The 15,686-nt window shown below is 51.6% G+C and overlaps 1 protein-coding gene across 1 annotated transcript; it reads left to right on the plus strand.

The window, feature by feature from the left end:
• Positions 1-712: 712 nt before the first annotated feature.
• Positions 713-14,811, plus strand: USHBP1 (USH1 protein network component harmonin binding protein 1). Its single transcript, XM_044421003.1, has 15 exons — positions 713-721; positions 3,069-3,217; positions 3,785-3,915; positions 4,489-4,613; positions 5,073-5,306; positions 5,803-5,895; positions 6,232-6,302; positions 7,339-7,479; positions 8,219-8,319; positions 9,090-9,210; positions 10,006-10,270; positions 10,953-11,162; positions 12,195-12,307; positions 13,980-14,102; positions 14,388-14,811. The coding sequence occupies exons 1-15, from the start codon at positions 713-715 to the stop codon at positions 14,548-14,550; spliced, it is 2,049 nt and encodes a 682-aa protein (XP_044276938.1). The 3' UTR covers positions 14,551-14,811.
• Positions 14,812-15,686: the final 875 nt, after the last annotated feature.

A 15,686-nucleotide genomic window follows, 5' to 3' on the forward strand; every position in this document is an offset into this window, starting at 1 on the left:
TGGTGCCTGCACGCAAGAAACTTCTTTAGCCATTAAATGGACTCGGCTGGCTGGGACAGGGCACCATTTTGGGTAAATGGAAGATCCAACAATTTAAGGAAATGGTAGGAACATGGCTGCCGTGGCAAGGTGAGGAGTGGCAAGGAGCAAAGAACCTGCCCTGAGACCTGTGTCTAGGGTAGGCATCATGTCTGAACCCTCCTGCACTACTGCTTGGAACCCACAGTTTTTGGCAGCAACCACAGCCTGTCTCTTGCTGCCAGGAAGAAAAGGTGTTAATTTTTACAAGAAAGCAGGAGGGGTGTCTGATGCACACAGGCGCCCCTGGGCTCCACCTTGACCACCCATCCAGGCGCCTCGCACTTCTGTTCCTTTCACCTTCTGTCTGAGCTGTTTCTTCTGTTTGTTTCTTTTAAACAAATCGTGCTGTTGCTGCTTTCCTGGTTTTCCCAGCATGTTCCAAACTCAGCCCCGGAATCATCCTGTTTGTAGGTTAAAGGCCAGCCCTGAAGAAAGACATTCCCCAGCAAAGCGCAACCTCTTCCTCTTGCTGAGGACAGGAAACCTGTGCTGGGTGTGGGAAATTTGGAAATAAACAGGAAGAAGCTGCAGCCGTCCATCACAGGGGATTTGCCCAGCTTGCTGTGACCAAACTGGGCCATTTTGGGACATTGTTCTGCTCCGTGGCACTCGAGGGAAGGTCGAAGACGGGATGCAGAAGGTGAGGATGGCGTATGGTCCTGAGCTGGCCACTTGTCCTGAGCGGGCTTGGGTGCTCCTTCACTGGAGGAGTTTCAGCCAATGCAGGACTGCTGTTGTGCTTGATGCCTGGTGCTTGCTTGAGCAAGGGGAAGTGGGGGTCTAAATGACCTCCAAGACTCCTTCCAATTCTAAAGTTTCCTGATTTTATGCTTGAGGCTGGGGATCAAGAATCGAAGGGTCAAGAAGCTGAGTCCTGCAAGGAACGGTTGAAAGGAATGTGGGTTTAGCCCGCTGAGGAGAAGGTGGCAGGGAGATGAAATGGTCCCTGTGACGGTCTTTGTGAATCAGGACGCCTCTGGGCAGCAGTAGGCTCAGGTTTGGCTCTGTGGCTTTTTGGGGCATGGACAGAGCCAAGGTTGAAGTAGCGGGTGAAGGGGCTCTGACTGGAGGACTAGACTCCTCAACGGTGGAGCAGCTCAGCCTGAAACTGGCCTGTCACTGGGGTCTGCCTGGGGCATCCTCTGGAATGACTAATTGGCTGTGGAGTATTCTTGAGAATAAATCGTTTACCAAAAACCTTCCCTGCTGCTGTATTTTGGGCACACACACAACCACACACAGACCTTTTGGTTGCCAAGTTTATGTGGCCTTTTGAACTTCCTTTTATCCTCACAACAAGCCTGCAGGGTTGGTTACCTGGAAAGTCTGTGATGGGTCCACGTCAAGCATGTATTTCCCCATCTGAGGCAATGACTCCCTTTGGTAATTCTCTGCTTGCTGCATGCACAGGGTATGTTCTGCTATGGGTTTGCTCCTGAGGAGAGGATTGTGGCCATACCCCTCTCCAGCAGGGAGCCTGCTCTCTGGGACCCACACAGTGGCCTGGAGGCAAGTCAGGCCCAGTGAGAACAAGCCGTCCATTGTTGCTGCAGAGAAGCAGGAAGGCATCTGCCCCAAAGCCTGCATGGCCCTCTTCCCCCTCACGCTGCACATTTAAAGCATGGCCGGTGGTTTGGCTGTACCCCCAGCCCACTCAGGGCAATGCAGAGCTGTTCAGCAAGGTCTGTGCCACACCAGGCAGAAGGTTTGCTTTGGTTGGTTGGTTGTTGTTCTGAAGCAAAGCCCTTGTGGACAAGCTGGGCTGAGCAGGGCTCCGTGAGCACCTCATGGGAACTGAGCCTGACTTCTCTGGATCCCGGCGAAGGGCCCATCGCGCCCTCTGGAGCCCCATGCAACTGCGGCAGCCTGGGGTTAGGGCTGGTTACACCAGCTCCGGCCTCTCCTAGGTGGGAGTCCCCTGGCCACGGCAGCTCCAGTGGGTATCCTCCAGACAGGGCTACCCGGTGCACTCTGCCCTGCACCCAGAGCCAGTCGTCAGCTGCTCGACTGCCGGGACTCACTTGGGCAGCATTGGGCAGCTCCCGCAGCCCGCCTGTGCCTGTATAAGAGCCCCCAGGTGGTGGGTCCATTGCTGTGGCTCCCTCCGCGGACCCCAGGAGGTCAGGGTGCACCAGTGTGGGGCTGTATGGCACCTGCTGAAGCCCCCCTCCTTTGGTTGGCCGGTTGGGTCTGTGTTGTCCTCCCTGCTGATATCCAGCATCAATGTGGTGCACTGCCCTTTTCCTCTTTCTCATCCCATGGGGTACGTGACCCTTGCCAAGCCATCAGCTGGACCACAGCAAGATGACGCAATCTGGCACCTGCTGGACAGCTCATTATCCGGACTGGGTGCCAGTTTCTGTGGGCAGTTGATCAGGCACCGAGTGCTTCCCCCAGCATCCTGCTGGCTGGGGTCCCTCGGAGGTGTCGGCCTGGGCAGGGCAGGGACAGGGTGGACACTTATCCAGCTGCTGGCATTTGGGCACTCCCGTGGCCTGTCAAGTGAAGTTCTGGGGCGCCGTGTGTGATAGCAGTCCTACTGCATTTGAAACCTGATGTGGCTCATTGATAAAACTCACCAGTCTGGGAGCCACAACAGAAATGGCAGGATCAAAGTCACGTCCATGGCCGAGTTGATTGAGTAGCCCCGCAAGGAGCAGCTTCCCCACCCTACCCCACCCGCAACACCCTCTCCATGGGTTGGACTACACCATGCATGCTGGTTGCAGTCCAGCACATCTGGCCAGTCCACACTGTTTAAAATGCCCAGGTGTCTGTCCCCATCCCTCTTCAGGGGGGGCTTGCAAAACTGGGGTGCACTCTGGAGAAAGCCCTGTCCTACATAATTATGCGGCAGATGTCTGTGGGGCCAATCAAGGCGCTGTGTGCCTGCCCCTCCTTTTTTTGGGGGGGGGGTTGTATCATAGCAGTTCTGGAGGCTGCTTTTTTCCACCATCTCTCATCTTCCCTGTTTTCTGGACTCCAAGAGTGAAGTGGGGCCCCCAGATGGGGGGTTCCAGGAGACGGTGCCGGATGAGCAGGCAGTCCTCCGCTATGAGGAGCACATCACAGACCTGCTGGTGACTGTGGCACGTCTGCACAGACAAATTGAGCGCCTGCAGGACAGCAAGGCCAGGTAATGATGCCATTGGCTTCTCCATGGAAAGCCTGGGAATCGTGTGTGAGGGCAAAGCCCTGCCTGCTGCCTGGTTGGGCAGCGAAGGGCTGATAACAGACTTCCTTGACCTTTTCCAATGACAGGGTCTCCATCAGTGGCACAGCCTCCTCCTCCCTTGTTCCTCCCGATTTTAGTTTGATTTCTCAGTCTTTCTCAATTATTCTGCATGTGCTTCACCTGGGAGATGGCATTCAGGGATGTGAAAAGCGGTTTGCCACATGCCTTTATTCAGGTTCAAAAAAGAGTATTTGTACTTCTTTTAGTATGGCTGGTTTCCTCTCGGAAAATGCGTGTTTTGTGACTGGCTACATTTCAAGCCCCGCCCCTAAAGCAGCCATTTTGTGAGAGTAGCCGCAACACCCTTGGAAAGGGTGGTTCCCTTTGTAAAGCATCCGTGCCTCGTCCTGGCTGAAGATGCATGGGTGGGCTGCAGCAATTCTCAAAAGGCACGTGTGAAAGAGACTGTGCAGAGTTGCTTTTAAATTCCCAAACCAAGAGACAGCCTTCCCTCTGCACTCTTTCCAGCAGGGAGGATGAGGATTTTTCCGACCTGTGCTCTGAGTACACAGCGAGCCTCCCGCAATGCCGTCCACAGTTTTCGAGGCTGGCAGCAGCAATTCCGGCATTGCCACCGAGACCAGCCTGTTCCAGAGAAGGTACAAACATTTTTGCAAGCTTGCAGCTCAGTCTGCCACTCTTCAGGGGGGTGGGACAAAACTCTTAATTGCTCCAGTATTGGTTTACAACGAGGACATAAATTATCCCAAGAAATCCATTGGTGCCTTTGCCATGGGAGCGTTTCCCTTGTTCCTGCCTGTATATCTCAGCCTTTGTTTGTTCGTTTGTTTGTTTAAAATTTTTGTATGCCATCCTATATGTATGACATCTCAGGACGGCTTACATCAGTCATGAAAATATTATACTGTATTAGGAAGGGATAGGGAAAAACAAAAAAGTCTGCTCTGTTCTTCTGGGCTAAACTGGACTGGAGGAACCTTTGTAAGTGTCCCTCTGCTGACATCCGGCAAGCAGGCTTTTAACAGGCTCTTGAGATGCACCGAAGCCGCCCCAAGGGCTTCAAGTGTTTGGGCTGCAACTTCCAAACAGCCACCTCTTGGACACGAGTCACAGAAAATTTCTGGTGAGCAAGGCACAACAGCAGGACAATGTTTCATCTGAAGGCACATTCACACATTCTCTCTTTCCCCCTCTGTCCCTCCGTGCTTTAGGCAAGGCTGATTTGTTTCTTGATGTTCACAAGGCTGTCACATCGCTTGAGAACACTCTGCTGTCCCATCGGAGCCGAATGTCCAGTGCTGAGGCCAACATGGCAGGATGCGCCCTGGGGACTGAGGTGGGCAAAGCCATGTTCCCCTGCTTGAGGCACACTGGGACCTCACACCCATTATCCAAATCCAGCCTTCCTGGGGTCCCAAGCTGGGAAAGATACCCCATGCCTCCTTTCTCCAGCCATCGCTGATTTGGTGGTTTTCTAGCTGCTACCATTTTTCCCTTGCAGTTCTGAACAGTTGAAGTGCCTCTTCTAAGCTTAGCCACTGGGGAAGTGGGGGGGGGGGGGAGAGATTGGGGCTAATATAAGCAGGAAGGGAGTTTTATTTTGCCCCGGTCCCTATTGGTGTCAGCTCTACCCAGCACTAGAAGGCAGCACGGAAGAGCTTTTCTGAAATGGGATTCAGCCCCTGGACTGAAAGGGGCTTCCCACCCAGCTCTCTTTTTTCCATGTACCCCCTTCAGAAGGCTGTGACTGGAAAGGTGTGAAAGCTTCTGGTTTGTTCACCTGTCCATTTCCCAGGGCCAGAAAGAAAGTTTGCAGAAATTCCAAGGGCCATGGCCTTGGTTGGATCAGGAAGCTGATGGGGTTGGGCTGGGGATGGATGAAATGAGCATCTACAAGCAAGAAATTGCCATGCAAAAAGAGAAGAACGCATCCCTCTGGAAGGATTTAGAGGGAATGAACCAGGCTCTGAGCTGTTCCAAAGCCACACTGTCTGCTTACCAAAAAGAGAGGGACAAGCTTCTGAAAAAGGTAACATTAGGCAGAATCCAGCACTTTTTTCCAGTTCGTCTTACCTGTCAGTATTTAATACTTGAGTTGGAATAGGCACTGAACCAAAAAGCAGGTTTGCCAGACAGCATCACACCCATATTCTCCCCATTCCCTTCATTTAAAATGCTGGGCTCACTCACTCATTTCTGCTTTCTCTGAAGTGGTACAGTCTTCTTATAGTAAAAAGGCACATTGGCCAACCTACATGGATTACCCCCAATGCCTTTTTTGTGCTTTATTTAGGGCAAAGAGCTTTGCACATTTTTGGCAGCATTGTCTAGTTTGCATATTTTGGGGGGCTAAATTTGTGCAAAAGTCCACAAAATAAATTAAGACAAAGGTTTGCAAACGGTGCAGACTCTGGGAGACCTAGGAAAACTGGTCTGCTGTGGAATCTGTGGGGCAGAATCGGGAAATCCCAGGACGGCAGGACAAGGCTGTGGGTTCACTGCAGTCACCACTGACTCTCATCCAGGTCCAAGAGCTCCAGAGCACTCTGTCCAAGAGGGAGACTCCCACAGATGGAGCCGCCAGCCCTGCCAGGGAACGAGCGCTGTGGGAGCCTCAGGTGAGCTGCTGCATCCCTCTGCGGACCACACACTGCGGGGACCAGGGCCCTTGCGCTTCACGCACAAAAGCAAAGACGTATCCAATCCAAGAAGAACAAGGGACGCTTTTCTGCAGTCTCAGATGTGCTTTTCCCAGATGGGCACACGTGAAAAGAGCAACACAATGAAAATGTCCCAGACATCCTGGGGTGGAGCTGTACCCCTGATCCGTCTTGTTTGTCTCCCCGAATCCCACATTGCCCCACATGCAGGATCCTGTGGCCACAGCCACGAGCGCCACTCAGTGTTTCCAGGGCAGCCCCGCCAGCCCCCCTGCCTGCTGCTTTTCCCCCCAGCAAGGACCCCCACCTGCAGAGACCCTTGCGAAGTGTAAAGACATGGAAGCGCAGGGCCAGCAGCTCCGAGGGTAAGAGACACGCTGCGCTTTGCTCATGACTGGATGACAGCTGGCCATCCTCGCCTTGAAGCTTTGGGGAGGCGGGTGTGGGAGATCAGCACGGGAAGCTTCTCCACTGCTTGTGCGCCGTCTTTGCACGCAGGAGGCCGTGGGCTCAATTTCACCAGCCCTGCTTTGGAAAGGTTCTAATGCAGGAGCTCTGGGAAGGTCCTGGAAAGTTCTGGCCCACCAGAGTCAACTCCCCCGGGAGAGAAGGCCCTGCTTTCCCAGCTCCCACATTTCTGATGTGCTTCTGCATTTAGCTGGAGGGCCTGCAGCTTGGATGTGTGGCAGTCATGGCATCACGTTTGGTTTTTTTGCCCCTGAGAGCTGTGCAACATATGCAGGAGACAGGGGATGCCTGGGTTGGGGGTGCATCCCTTTGCCACCTCCTCCCCACCCCGCTCACACATACCTGGGGGTTACTGCCCTGTTCCCCAAATGCTTTTCTCCCCTCAGATATCCCCCTGCCAGCCCCCAAACAGTGTTGGGCCGGTGCACAGTTTACAGGGAGAAGTTGTTTCCAGCAGCATTATTCAAAGGGGGCCGTCTGGGCCCTACATGGGCTGCAGGGAAGGCTGCATGCTGCTCCCTTGGAAGCACGCCACGTGTTTCGGTCTTGCAGCTGCCACTTCCTTGGTGCTGCCTGTTTCCAAGTGTTTTTCCTGAATGTTTGTCCTACTGCTATCCTTGCACACTGAGCCCCTTCTGGAGAAGTCGCTGCAGAGTGGCATGAAAATATTGTCAAGAGTGAGACCTGGGACCAAAGCACACAGTCCTCCTTTGGGTGCTTCGGCAAGGCTGCTGGCCACCTTAGGGACCTCGTGCTGCCCAGCCCAGAGGGAAAGGTCAAGCTTCCTTTTCCTGCGCTTTTCCAAGCCCGGATTTCTCTTGCTTCCCAAGGGCCTGCATTTCTCCTGCCTCATGGCATTTGCTGTTGCTGGGAGTGTTTCTGAGTAAAATAATGGCAATTTGTGTCCTGTGCCATGTCTGCCCCCACCCCAAGATGCATTGAGAAATGGAGATGCGCCAACCAGCTCCTCTTGGCCGCCCTGCAAGAATCAAAGAGTGATGCGGAGCACATCAGCATGCTGCTAGGGAGCTGCGAGGCCAACAATACCGCCCTGTGCTTGGCTGCACAGTACAGGTGAGGGGCTGCCCAGTCCTGTTCTGGGGCTTCATGTGCCTCCTAGCAAGGTTCTTCCTGCCTTTCTCCCCACACCTCCATTTCAGTTGGGGCAGACACACCAGTGATCCCCTGTTGGGCAGCCCATTCCCCTGAGTGTCAGGAAGGAGCTTCAAATCCCTTCACCAGGTGGGGTAAAGCTACCTTGCAGGTTTGTTGTGAGGGTGAAAGTGCCGTGTACATTCCCTTAGCCTCTTGGAGAAAAGACAGTATATAATGAAAGCAAAGCTGTTCTCTCAAAAGGTGGTGACCCCCCCAGGAGACACATAGAAAAGCAGAGGAGTGTGCATTGGTGACTCTTACATTGCACGTTCTCAAAGGGATTTTTCAAACTGTGGTTCATTCAGCCCAAAGTAAAAATGCCAACACAATACGATGCAAGCATTACATCACCAAAAGAATCCTCTAAGCAAAAAAAGTACCTGTTTGAGACAGGGAATGGAAACATCCACAATTCAATGATACATTTATGTGAAGCAACCAATCTCACTGCATAAGGTAGGAGGTTTTGATTGATCAATTTTTGTTGTGCTTGGACGACAGCAAAGGGTGGCGGTGGCTGAAAGTGATACTAATGGTAGTGATTATGATTGCAATAGTAGAAGCTTGCTAGAATTGGTGGTTTTGTGGGCTTACTTGTGTGATGGGATCCTGCGGCCCCTGGGTTTCTCCTGTACCTTCTGTTTCTGAAATCTGCCAGTGAGTGCCGCTTGGAGGCCTACGAGACCCTGTTTTCGCTCACCGTGGCAGGCCTGCACCTTCCTCTGGAGGCAGCGGCAGAAGAAGCTGGACCACCTGTAGGTGAGTCTGCAGCATCATCCCCACAAACAGATATTGGCTCATACTCAGAATTGCCACAGCTGCTATTACGTGCATTTGTTTTAGTGATGGTTTTAAAACCTTCCCCCTCCTCTTTGGCAGGGAAGCCTCTGAGTAGCTCCCAGATCAATTCACTGTGAGACAAAGTCTGGCCACTCAGGCTTACAACCCTCAGTGGAATGGCATAAAAGGAAAATGCAGTGGGGAGGGCAAAGGAAAAGAGAAGGCCCAGGTGCTAATCCTTCAGGTGATCTTACCGCTTTGGGAACTCTGTCTTGCAAACATTTCTTTAGTACTATATGCCATATCACCTGGGGTGGTTCATGGCCTTTAACTGTGAATCTCTTTGGGAGGGCCTTGGATAGTGCCGCCAGAACTAAGCTGATCGGTCGGTCTGCGTGTTGGTGTCCGTGCAGCTGTTCCCTGTGCCTTGCAGAGCTGCTCCCTCCTGCAGAACAATTTGCTTAACCGTCAGCCATGCTGGCTGGGGGATGATGGGAACTGTTGAGGGAGCTGGGGGTCAGCAGGGCGGGTGTCCTCCATAGGCTGGACAGGAGTCCTAATGGCATCCAGCAAGGCTGGCTGGATCCCTATCCCAGATGAACCTCCAGCACCAGCAAAACTGTTAGCCATAATTCATGAACATGTGACAGCTCTCTGTTTTCTTCTAGAGCAGGAGGAGGGTAAAGCAGGTCCTTCCCTTCTGCCCTGAGATGGCACCTGATCTCTTGTGCCCCCTCTCCCTCCGCCAGGCGAGCCCAGTAACTCCAGGTGTGCGGTGAAATCAACCGTCAAGGATGAAGTGTGCCAGGCCTTCCAAAGTTCCCGTCTGGACCACGAGGCACCTGGTGGCTGCACCCAACCAGAGCAGGGGTATGTGCAGGGCAGGGGGTGTCTGTGAGGCAGGTGCAGCCAGATTGCCAGAGGAGGGGGCTTGGTGGGGGCAGCTGGTTGAATTCTGGTCCACTTTGCATGCAGAAGGTCAGGTTGGGACACTGGCACCTCCAGGCAAAAAGGGGAGAGTCTCTGGCAATTTGCAGAGGTGGCACCAGTCTCTCTTCATAGTCTTTGTACTAATTCTGTGCTGCTCAATAAATAAAAAATACTCCTACATATTAAAAACAAGCACAATCCTAACTGTAGGTGGTCCAAGGGTCTGACTCAGTAGAAAACAATTCCCAATGTTCGTTTGTTTTATTAAAATGATTTCTACCCCGAGCTCTCAGGACAGCAGTACAATAATAAAAAACAGCATCAGTAAATAACAAAATCCACACTAAAACCACATCAACTGTTAAAATATTGGAAAAACACTCTAATCATTTTGCCTAGCACCAAAATGAATAGAGTGTTTAAATGAGGACTAGAATCTTGCTTCAGGATTATGGATTGCCCACCCTCAGTGACAGGGTGAGAAGGTGGCATCCTTGTGTTTGGAAGAAGTTCTAACAGGCCTGTCAGAGGATGGGGGCTCCTGGCTGGGGGATCCATCCAAAGGAGGACTGGCACAAGGAGGAAGGCCACTGGGAATGGCTCTCTGGCAGAACCAGACGCTGACCGAGGGAACCCCACTGTGCGTGGCCGGCTGCAGAGCCTTCCGCTAGGCTGGCAGCTGCCCTGCTGCTGCAGAATGCCTTGGCCGGCCATCCAACCTCACTCTCGTTTCAGGCTCCCAGGCGCCCGGGGCTCGGCAGAGGAGGAGAGGAAGGCGTTGCTCGGGCGCATTGCATGGCTGAGGGCCGAGCAGGCCTCCGTGAAGCTCCCTGCACACTGGCCGCCCCTCAGGCCTGACTCTGCCACGGCCAGCATCAACGCGGGGATCAGGGCCAGAGTGGCAGAGGTGCAGAGGACTTTGCGGGATGAGTTGCTGCCTGAGGCCACGCAGCCCAAGATGGAGAAGGCGCATCTGCTGCAGGGGTTGCAGGCTGCCCGGGTGAGCTCCCAACCCGCCTTCCAGGCTCGAGCACTTCGAATGCCTGGAGGCTCCTTCCTGGTGGGTGTCCATGCTATGCTTCCATGCAAGCACCAAAGTTGCAGTGCACAGGGGTGTCAAGCAGTTGCTTCTCTTTGTGGGACGCTCTGAAGTACAGGGTTTTCTCCCCCACTTCTTCTGTACTTCCACCAGTATGGGAGTTCTCCTGAGCCTTCCTGTTACCAGTGAGCGTGGCGGGGTGGGTGTAATTTGGCTTCACAGAATAGTCGCATTCAAAAAAAGGCTCTGTTGAGTTTGCACCTATACAGCAGGAATGGAAGGGTGCAATGAGCAAACTCCCAGTGTGAGTCTCACTAGAACACAGCGCAGGAGAGCCCAGCCAGGGACATGGGCATGCTCACATGAGGCAAGCAGCAGGCTGTGTCCCCAAAACTTTGCCCAGTCCCAGCTGACAGAATCAGGGTTCGTTCCCCTCTCATGGCAGGGCTGATGCCTGCCAGAGCCCAGTCGCAAAAGCTTCTGGCAGGCAGAGGAATGGTGACCTCTTTCAGCCTGAGGGACACATTTGGCTCCCTAGAAGCTCTGGGGGTCTCTGCAGCAGTTTCTGCTGCCAGTGGGCTCCTGGCAGGGACTCTCCATGTCAGGTTTTTCCATACCTAACCCTCTTTTCTTCATGTCCCAGGAGGGCTTGGCTGACTTAAACACCCAGTTGCACCTAATGGAGAAGGACAAGCAGGCCCTTGAGCTCTGGACGTACACCCACCGGGCTCGCGAAGCCTCTTGTTTACTGATGATCCAGATCCTGCAAGGGGAGCGTGATGAGCTCCGGGGGCAGCAATCAGCCTCCTCTGAAAGCAGCAGCAGCAGCAGCAGCAGCGAGAGCTGTTTGGGGGTAAGGTTCGCAGTGCACCTCTTTCCAATGGATTGCAGGTGAGGTACTCGCCTTCTCATGCAGGTATCTCTGAGGTGCATCTGATTGCAGATGAGGTTTCCCACATGCCTCATTTGGTTGCCATGCTAGCATGGCTGCCTTTGGAGCATTACATTGTTCTGTTGTTGTTTTGTATGTATATATTAGTACATTTATTTCCATTATGTTTCCACAATGGTTCACATAAAACATAGACCACAGTGTAAAAAGCCAGCAAATGTGTTTCCAACAAATTTCTAAATAATTTAAGAGCTGGAACAATTTTTCCTTAAATTAAACATTTTTCCTTAAACATAAATGCCTTTGGTGTACCAATAAACTCCTAGGAGATTAATCTCTCACCGAAAAGATGGCATCCCACAGGCCTCCATGGGGAAATTACATGCAGACAGTTTTATGCAGAGCCCTGCATAGGCACAGCTGTTCCCTGCTTTCCATTCCTTCACTCTTCTTTTTCTTCCAGTCACATCAACAAAGCACCGAGGAAATAAAAGAAACATGCCTTGATCAAGGCAAGATTCCTTTTGTCAGTAAAACTTTACTGACATAACGCTGCAAGCAAAAGTAGGCATTCCTGAGCTTGCACGGGCGTACTTCTGGGCAAAGTTTTGCCATTGCATGTGTGTGTGATGTGCACTGAGAAAACATGGTCTCACTCCAGAGGTCTTCGTATATTTTTTCAGGGTGCATCTGTGCATTTGAAACATCAAGGGATAAAAAATGGATATGAAGATAAGGAATGGGAAGCAGTGGCATTCTCCATAGCTCTGGTTCAAGACTTTGTGTTTTCTGAAGTGCTTGTTTTTTAACTGGAATGTCAGAAAGAGCAGAACTCATAGAGAAGTGGAGAGCCACTCACAGAATGCACAAAAATAATTTGTGACACGATGGTGAAAGCATGAACATGTCTGATCCAGTCCTTTGGATTGTAGCCAGAGAAGCCAACAGGGAACTGGCTTCCTCTTCACACTGTTTCCGCTCTGCAACCCTTAGGAGTATGCCCCCCTCTGCAGTCCCAGACAGACCGTTCCTGGCTCACCCAAAGGAAGACGATCCAGCGCAGAGCCTCAGGTCTGGATGCGTGACTGTCTGGATGCTTTGGCTCGGTAAGGATTGCCTAGCATTGCGGCTGGGGTTTGCCACTGTGTGGTGGGGAGAAGACAAATTTCTCAGTGCTCAGTTCTCAGTGCTTCGTGTGCACAAGGAGAGTAAGAAAGGCATCGTTTTTGCAAGAGCCTTTCCTCAACTCAGAATGGGCTGCTGCAACAAGCGAGAATGCTGGAAAGATGGGTGCTTCCCATGGAGCAGGCCCTCCCCGCTTCCTCTCCAGCAGACTCAGCGGAGACTTCAGAAGCACAAAGCTTGCATTAAAGCGCAGCAGCTGCAAAGGGGCACCAGTCAAGGCGGCGTTCTCTTTGGGAGCTGGCAGAAGCCTCTGCCCACATCTGACCAACACCTGCCCACCAAAAAAGAGCGTGGCTCCCTGCCCCGTGGCTCTGGCTGCTTGACCGCAGGAGTGCCAGATGCCTCACCTGCCACCCCGATGGGCTAAGGCACTCCCCTGTTTGCCTTCCCCCAGTTCTGAAATGCCCCCTCTTTCTTGGACCAAGGAACTTCACCTGGTCACCTTGAAATGTTTCCACACTGTGGATTATTCCATCTGAGCAGGTAAGCATGGGGGCCCTCTGCAACAGACCCTGCTTCTTTCTCATCTGGCAGGCGCAGGATATCCTGCTTCTGTCTCTCACACTTGGGCTTCTTCCCTGTGGACCTCTCATTTAGTTCTTCCCGGTACCTGATTCGTGGCAGAGTGGGCAGGCACACAGCCCCCTTTCTGATGGTTGCTGCTGCTGCTGGTCAGTGTCAAGCATCCTGGAGATCCAGGATCAGACTCAGCTTCCTCTGTTTCTGCTTAAGTTGGCTTTTTATTCAGAATCATGAGGACTGGAGGCTTGCTTTGTTTGTAACAAATGGTCATAGCTAAGTGACTCTGTTTTGCATGGAGAAGTTTGCTCTTTCCATTCCAGGCAGGGCTGGGAAAGACCCCCTCTGACCCTGCAACCTGTTGTCCTCCAGATGGTTTGAACCAAATTCCATCAGCCACAGCCAGGAATGCTGGGAACTCTTGTCCAGAATGACAAGGAAGGCTGGGGTGGGCAATCTGGAGCAAGATGGAAAATTGGTCTGGCTTGACAGCTTCATTTGTTCAGCATCCAAAACCATGAGGACTAGCATCCTGTATTTCTTTTTGGTTTCTGCTCCATGGCAGCAGATGAGAAAACCCATTTTAGTCTAGGGATGGGCAAGCAAGCCCAAATTCTCCAAGCATCAAATTGAATTATCTAGCATTTGTTTGATGCTTTGTTTTGAATTTATCTAGCATTGAATTTATCTAGCAAAGGAGAGAGATGCTTCTCTCTCCTTTGATTTCTGCACATGCAATCAACCATACTTTAGCCTGTACAAATGGGAAAATTACACACATCTGACAGAATCAAGCAGAAAAATTGTGCCGAAATGTGAGCATTTTTTTCAAAGTTGCACCAAAGAACCTGGGAGTTGAAGATTTTTTAAAATTGAGCCATTTCTAACAGCATCTTCCTTTGATATTGGTGCATTTTTAAAAAGCAAGTACATGTCTGTGAATTGGTTAACCTTTTCAGGGAATGTGTTCTGCATTAGCATTTGCGGTTAAGAATGGGGCTTGCACAACTGTTTTGGGAGCACAAACAAAATTCCTCTGTATCTCTATTATTTCTCCTTTGGCATCAACTGTAGGAACAGGGAACTGAAAGATCAGGTCTTTTCCCTTCTCATTGACCTGGAGGAAAGAAGCCAAGATTGCCGGGCCCAGGAGACACAGCAGATGGAGCTAACCAGCAAATTTTTCAAGGCACACAGGTAACCTTTGGGGGTGTCCCGCCTCCTGCTGCAAGAGCTGGTTCCCCTCTGGGCCCTGATCCAAGGGAATGTGTTTGCTTTGCTCCAGCTACAAAGGGCAAGATAAATTCATAGCAGGCTGATGACACAGGACCTGATGACCCATTTGGTTTGATCCAGCAAGGTGCTTAGAGTAATGAGACAAACACTGGGCTCCCTCAATTTTTTCTGACCAGGAATCAGGATGGTGTGTTGTAATACATGCCCGCTCTGGTCCTGAACCTGCGTGCATTTTTCTCACTGCAGAGCTTTGGTGCTTGCCTACTGGAATGCGCGCAAGAAACGGGAGGCACAGGTGCGCCAGCTGGAAATGCAGATCAGCCAGATGAGCCAACGCCAAGCTGGGCAGCTGCAGTCGCTGATGCAAACCCTGCAGCAGTTGGAGGACAGAGCAAGTAGCCTGGCCTAGCCCGGACTGTGGACGGTTACAGCGCCTGGATCAGCTCACTTAGCAACATGCCTCTTTCCCAGACAGTCAGAAATGAGCTGAGGGTTTTTTTTTTTTGCATGAAATAATTGGGGAGGGGATATTTTTGTACATGATACTGTTGCAAAAATGCCCTTGGTCTTTTTCCTGGAGAGCCTCAATTGTCAGGAAAAAAGGGAAGCAATGTCCAGAGGAGACCTGAATGGCTTATTTTGCATGCAAGATGGGTCAGCAGTGAGGCTTGTGGGAAAAGCGGACCTGACTGAAAGCAAAGGGTTGGGCATGGCCTCTTACAGGCTAATAGTTAGCTTTCACTGCACATGCACAGGGTCTTTCCATTGTATAAGCTATAGATTAACAACTGTGCATATCTGGGTATTTCCGTCAATAGATTAACAACGGCACATGTCAAAGTATTTCCAGACAGGTTAGTGGAGAGGCCCGAGGTTTTCTCAGGTCCCTCTCAGATATAGCCCAGGAGTGCTTGCTTTGTCCCACTTTAACCAGTTGCTAGGGCAAGCTGCCCAGAACTGGCTGAGTTCAAGTGCCAGGGTATGCGGGTCACAGAACAGTCTGTGAATGGCTGCCTTCTGCAGTGATGGCAAGCAAAGATCAGTGTTGGTCAGACCACACTTGCTGGCTGGTGTAACTCTATCTTCTAGCACCCAAATGTTCATCAGCTGTAGACAGAGCGATCTTATCAAGGATGAAGGGTGGAAATGGAGGCAGGAGACATCCTGTTGGGATTCCCTCCTGCTAGAAAGAAGCACAACAAATTTTGAAGCCTGGCTGCCCTTGTCCCTGCCACTCAAGCCATGACCAGAAGAAGTGTCCAAAACTTTAGGCAGCTGGGGGAATCTATATCCACAATTTGTTCTCCACCAGGATCAGGTCCCTTGGAAAGCCAGTGGTCCTAATGGTCTGCTTGAGGCTGAGCCATACTCAAATACTTCACATTTCAACAGGGAATAAATTTACTGCTGAAAAAATTAATTGCCCATCAGCTAATACGGGGATTGCAAGTAAGCTCAGAGAGAACAGGGAAGTCAGAGTGTGGCAGAGCATGTGAGCCTGCCAGGGCCACCAACCCCCTCCTCCATTCCAAGGATAAAAAACGT

The sequence above is a fragment of the Varanus komodoensis genome, unplaced genomic scaffold, assembly GCF_004798865.1.
Source record: "Varanus komodoensis strain SLA01 unplaced genomic scaffold, ASM479886v1 scaffold113, whole genome shotgun sequence".
NCBI lineage: Eukaryota > Metazoa > Chordata > Lepidosauria > Squamata > Varanidae > Varanus > Varanus komodoensis.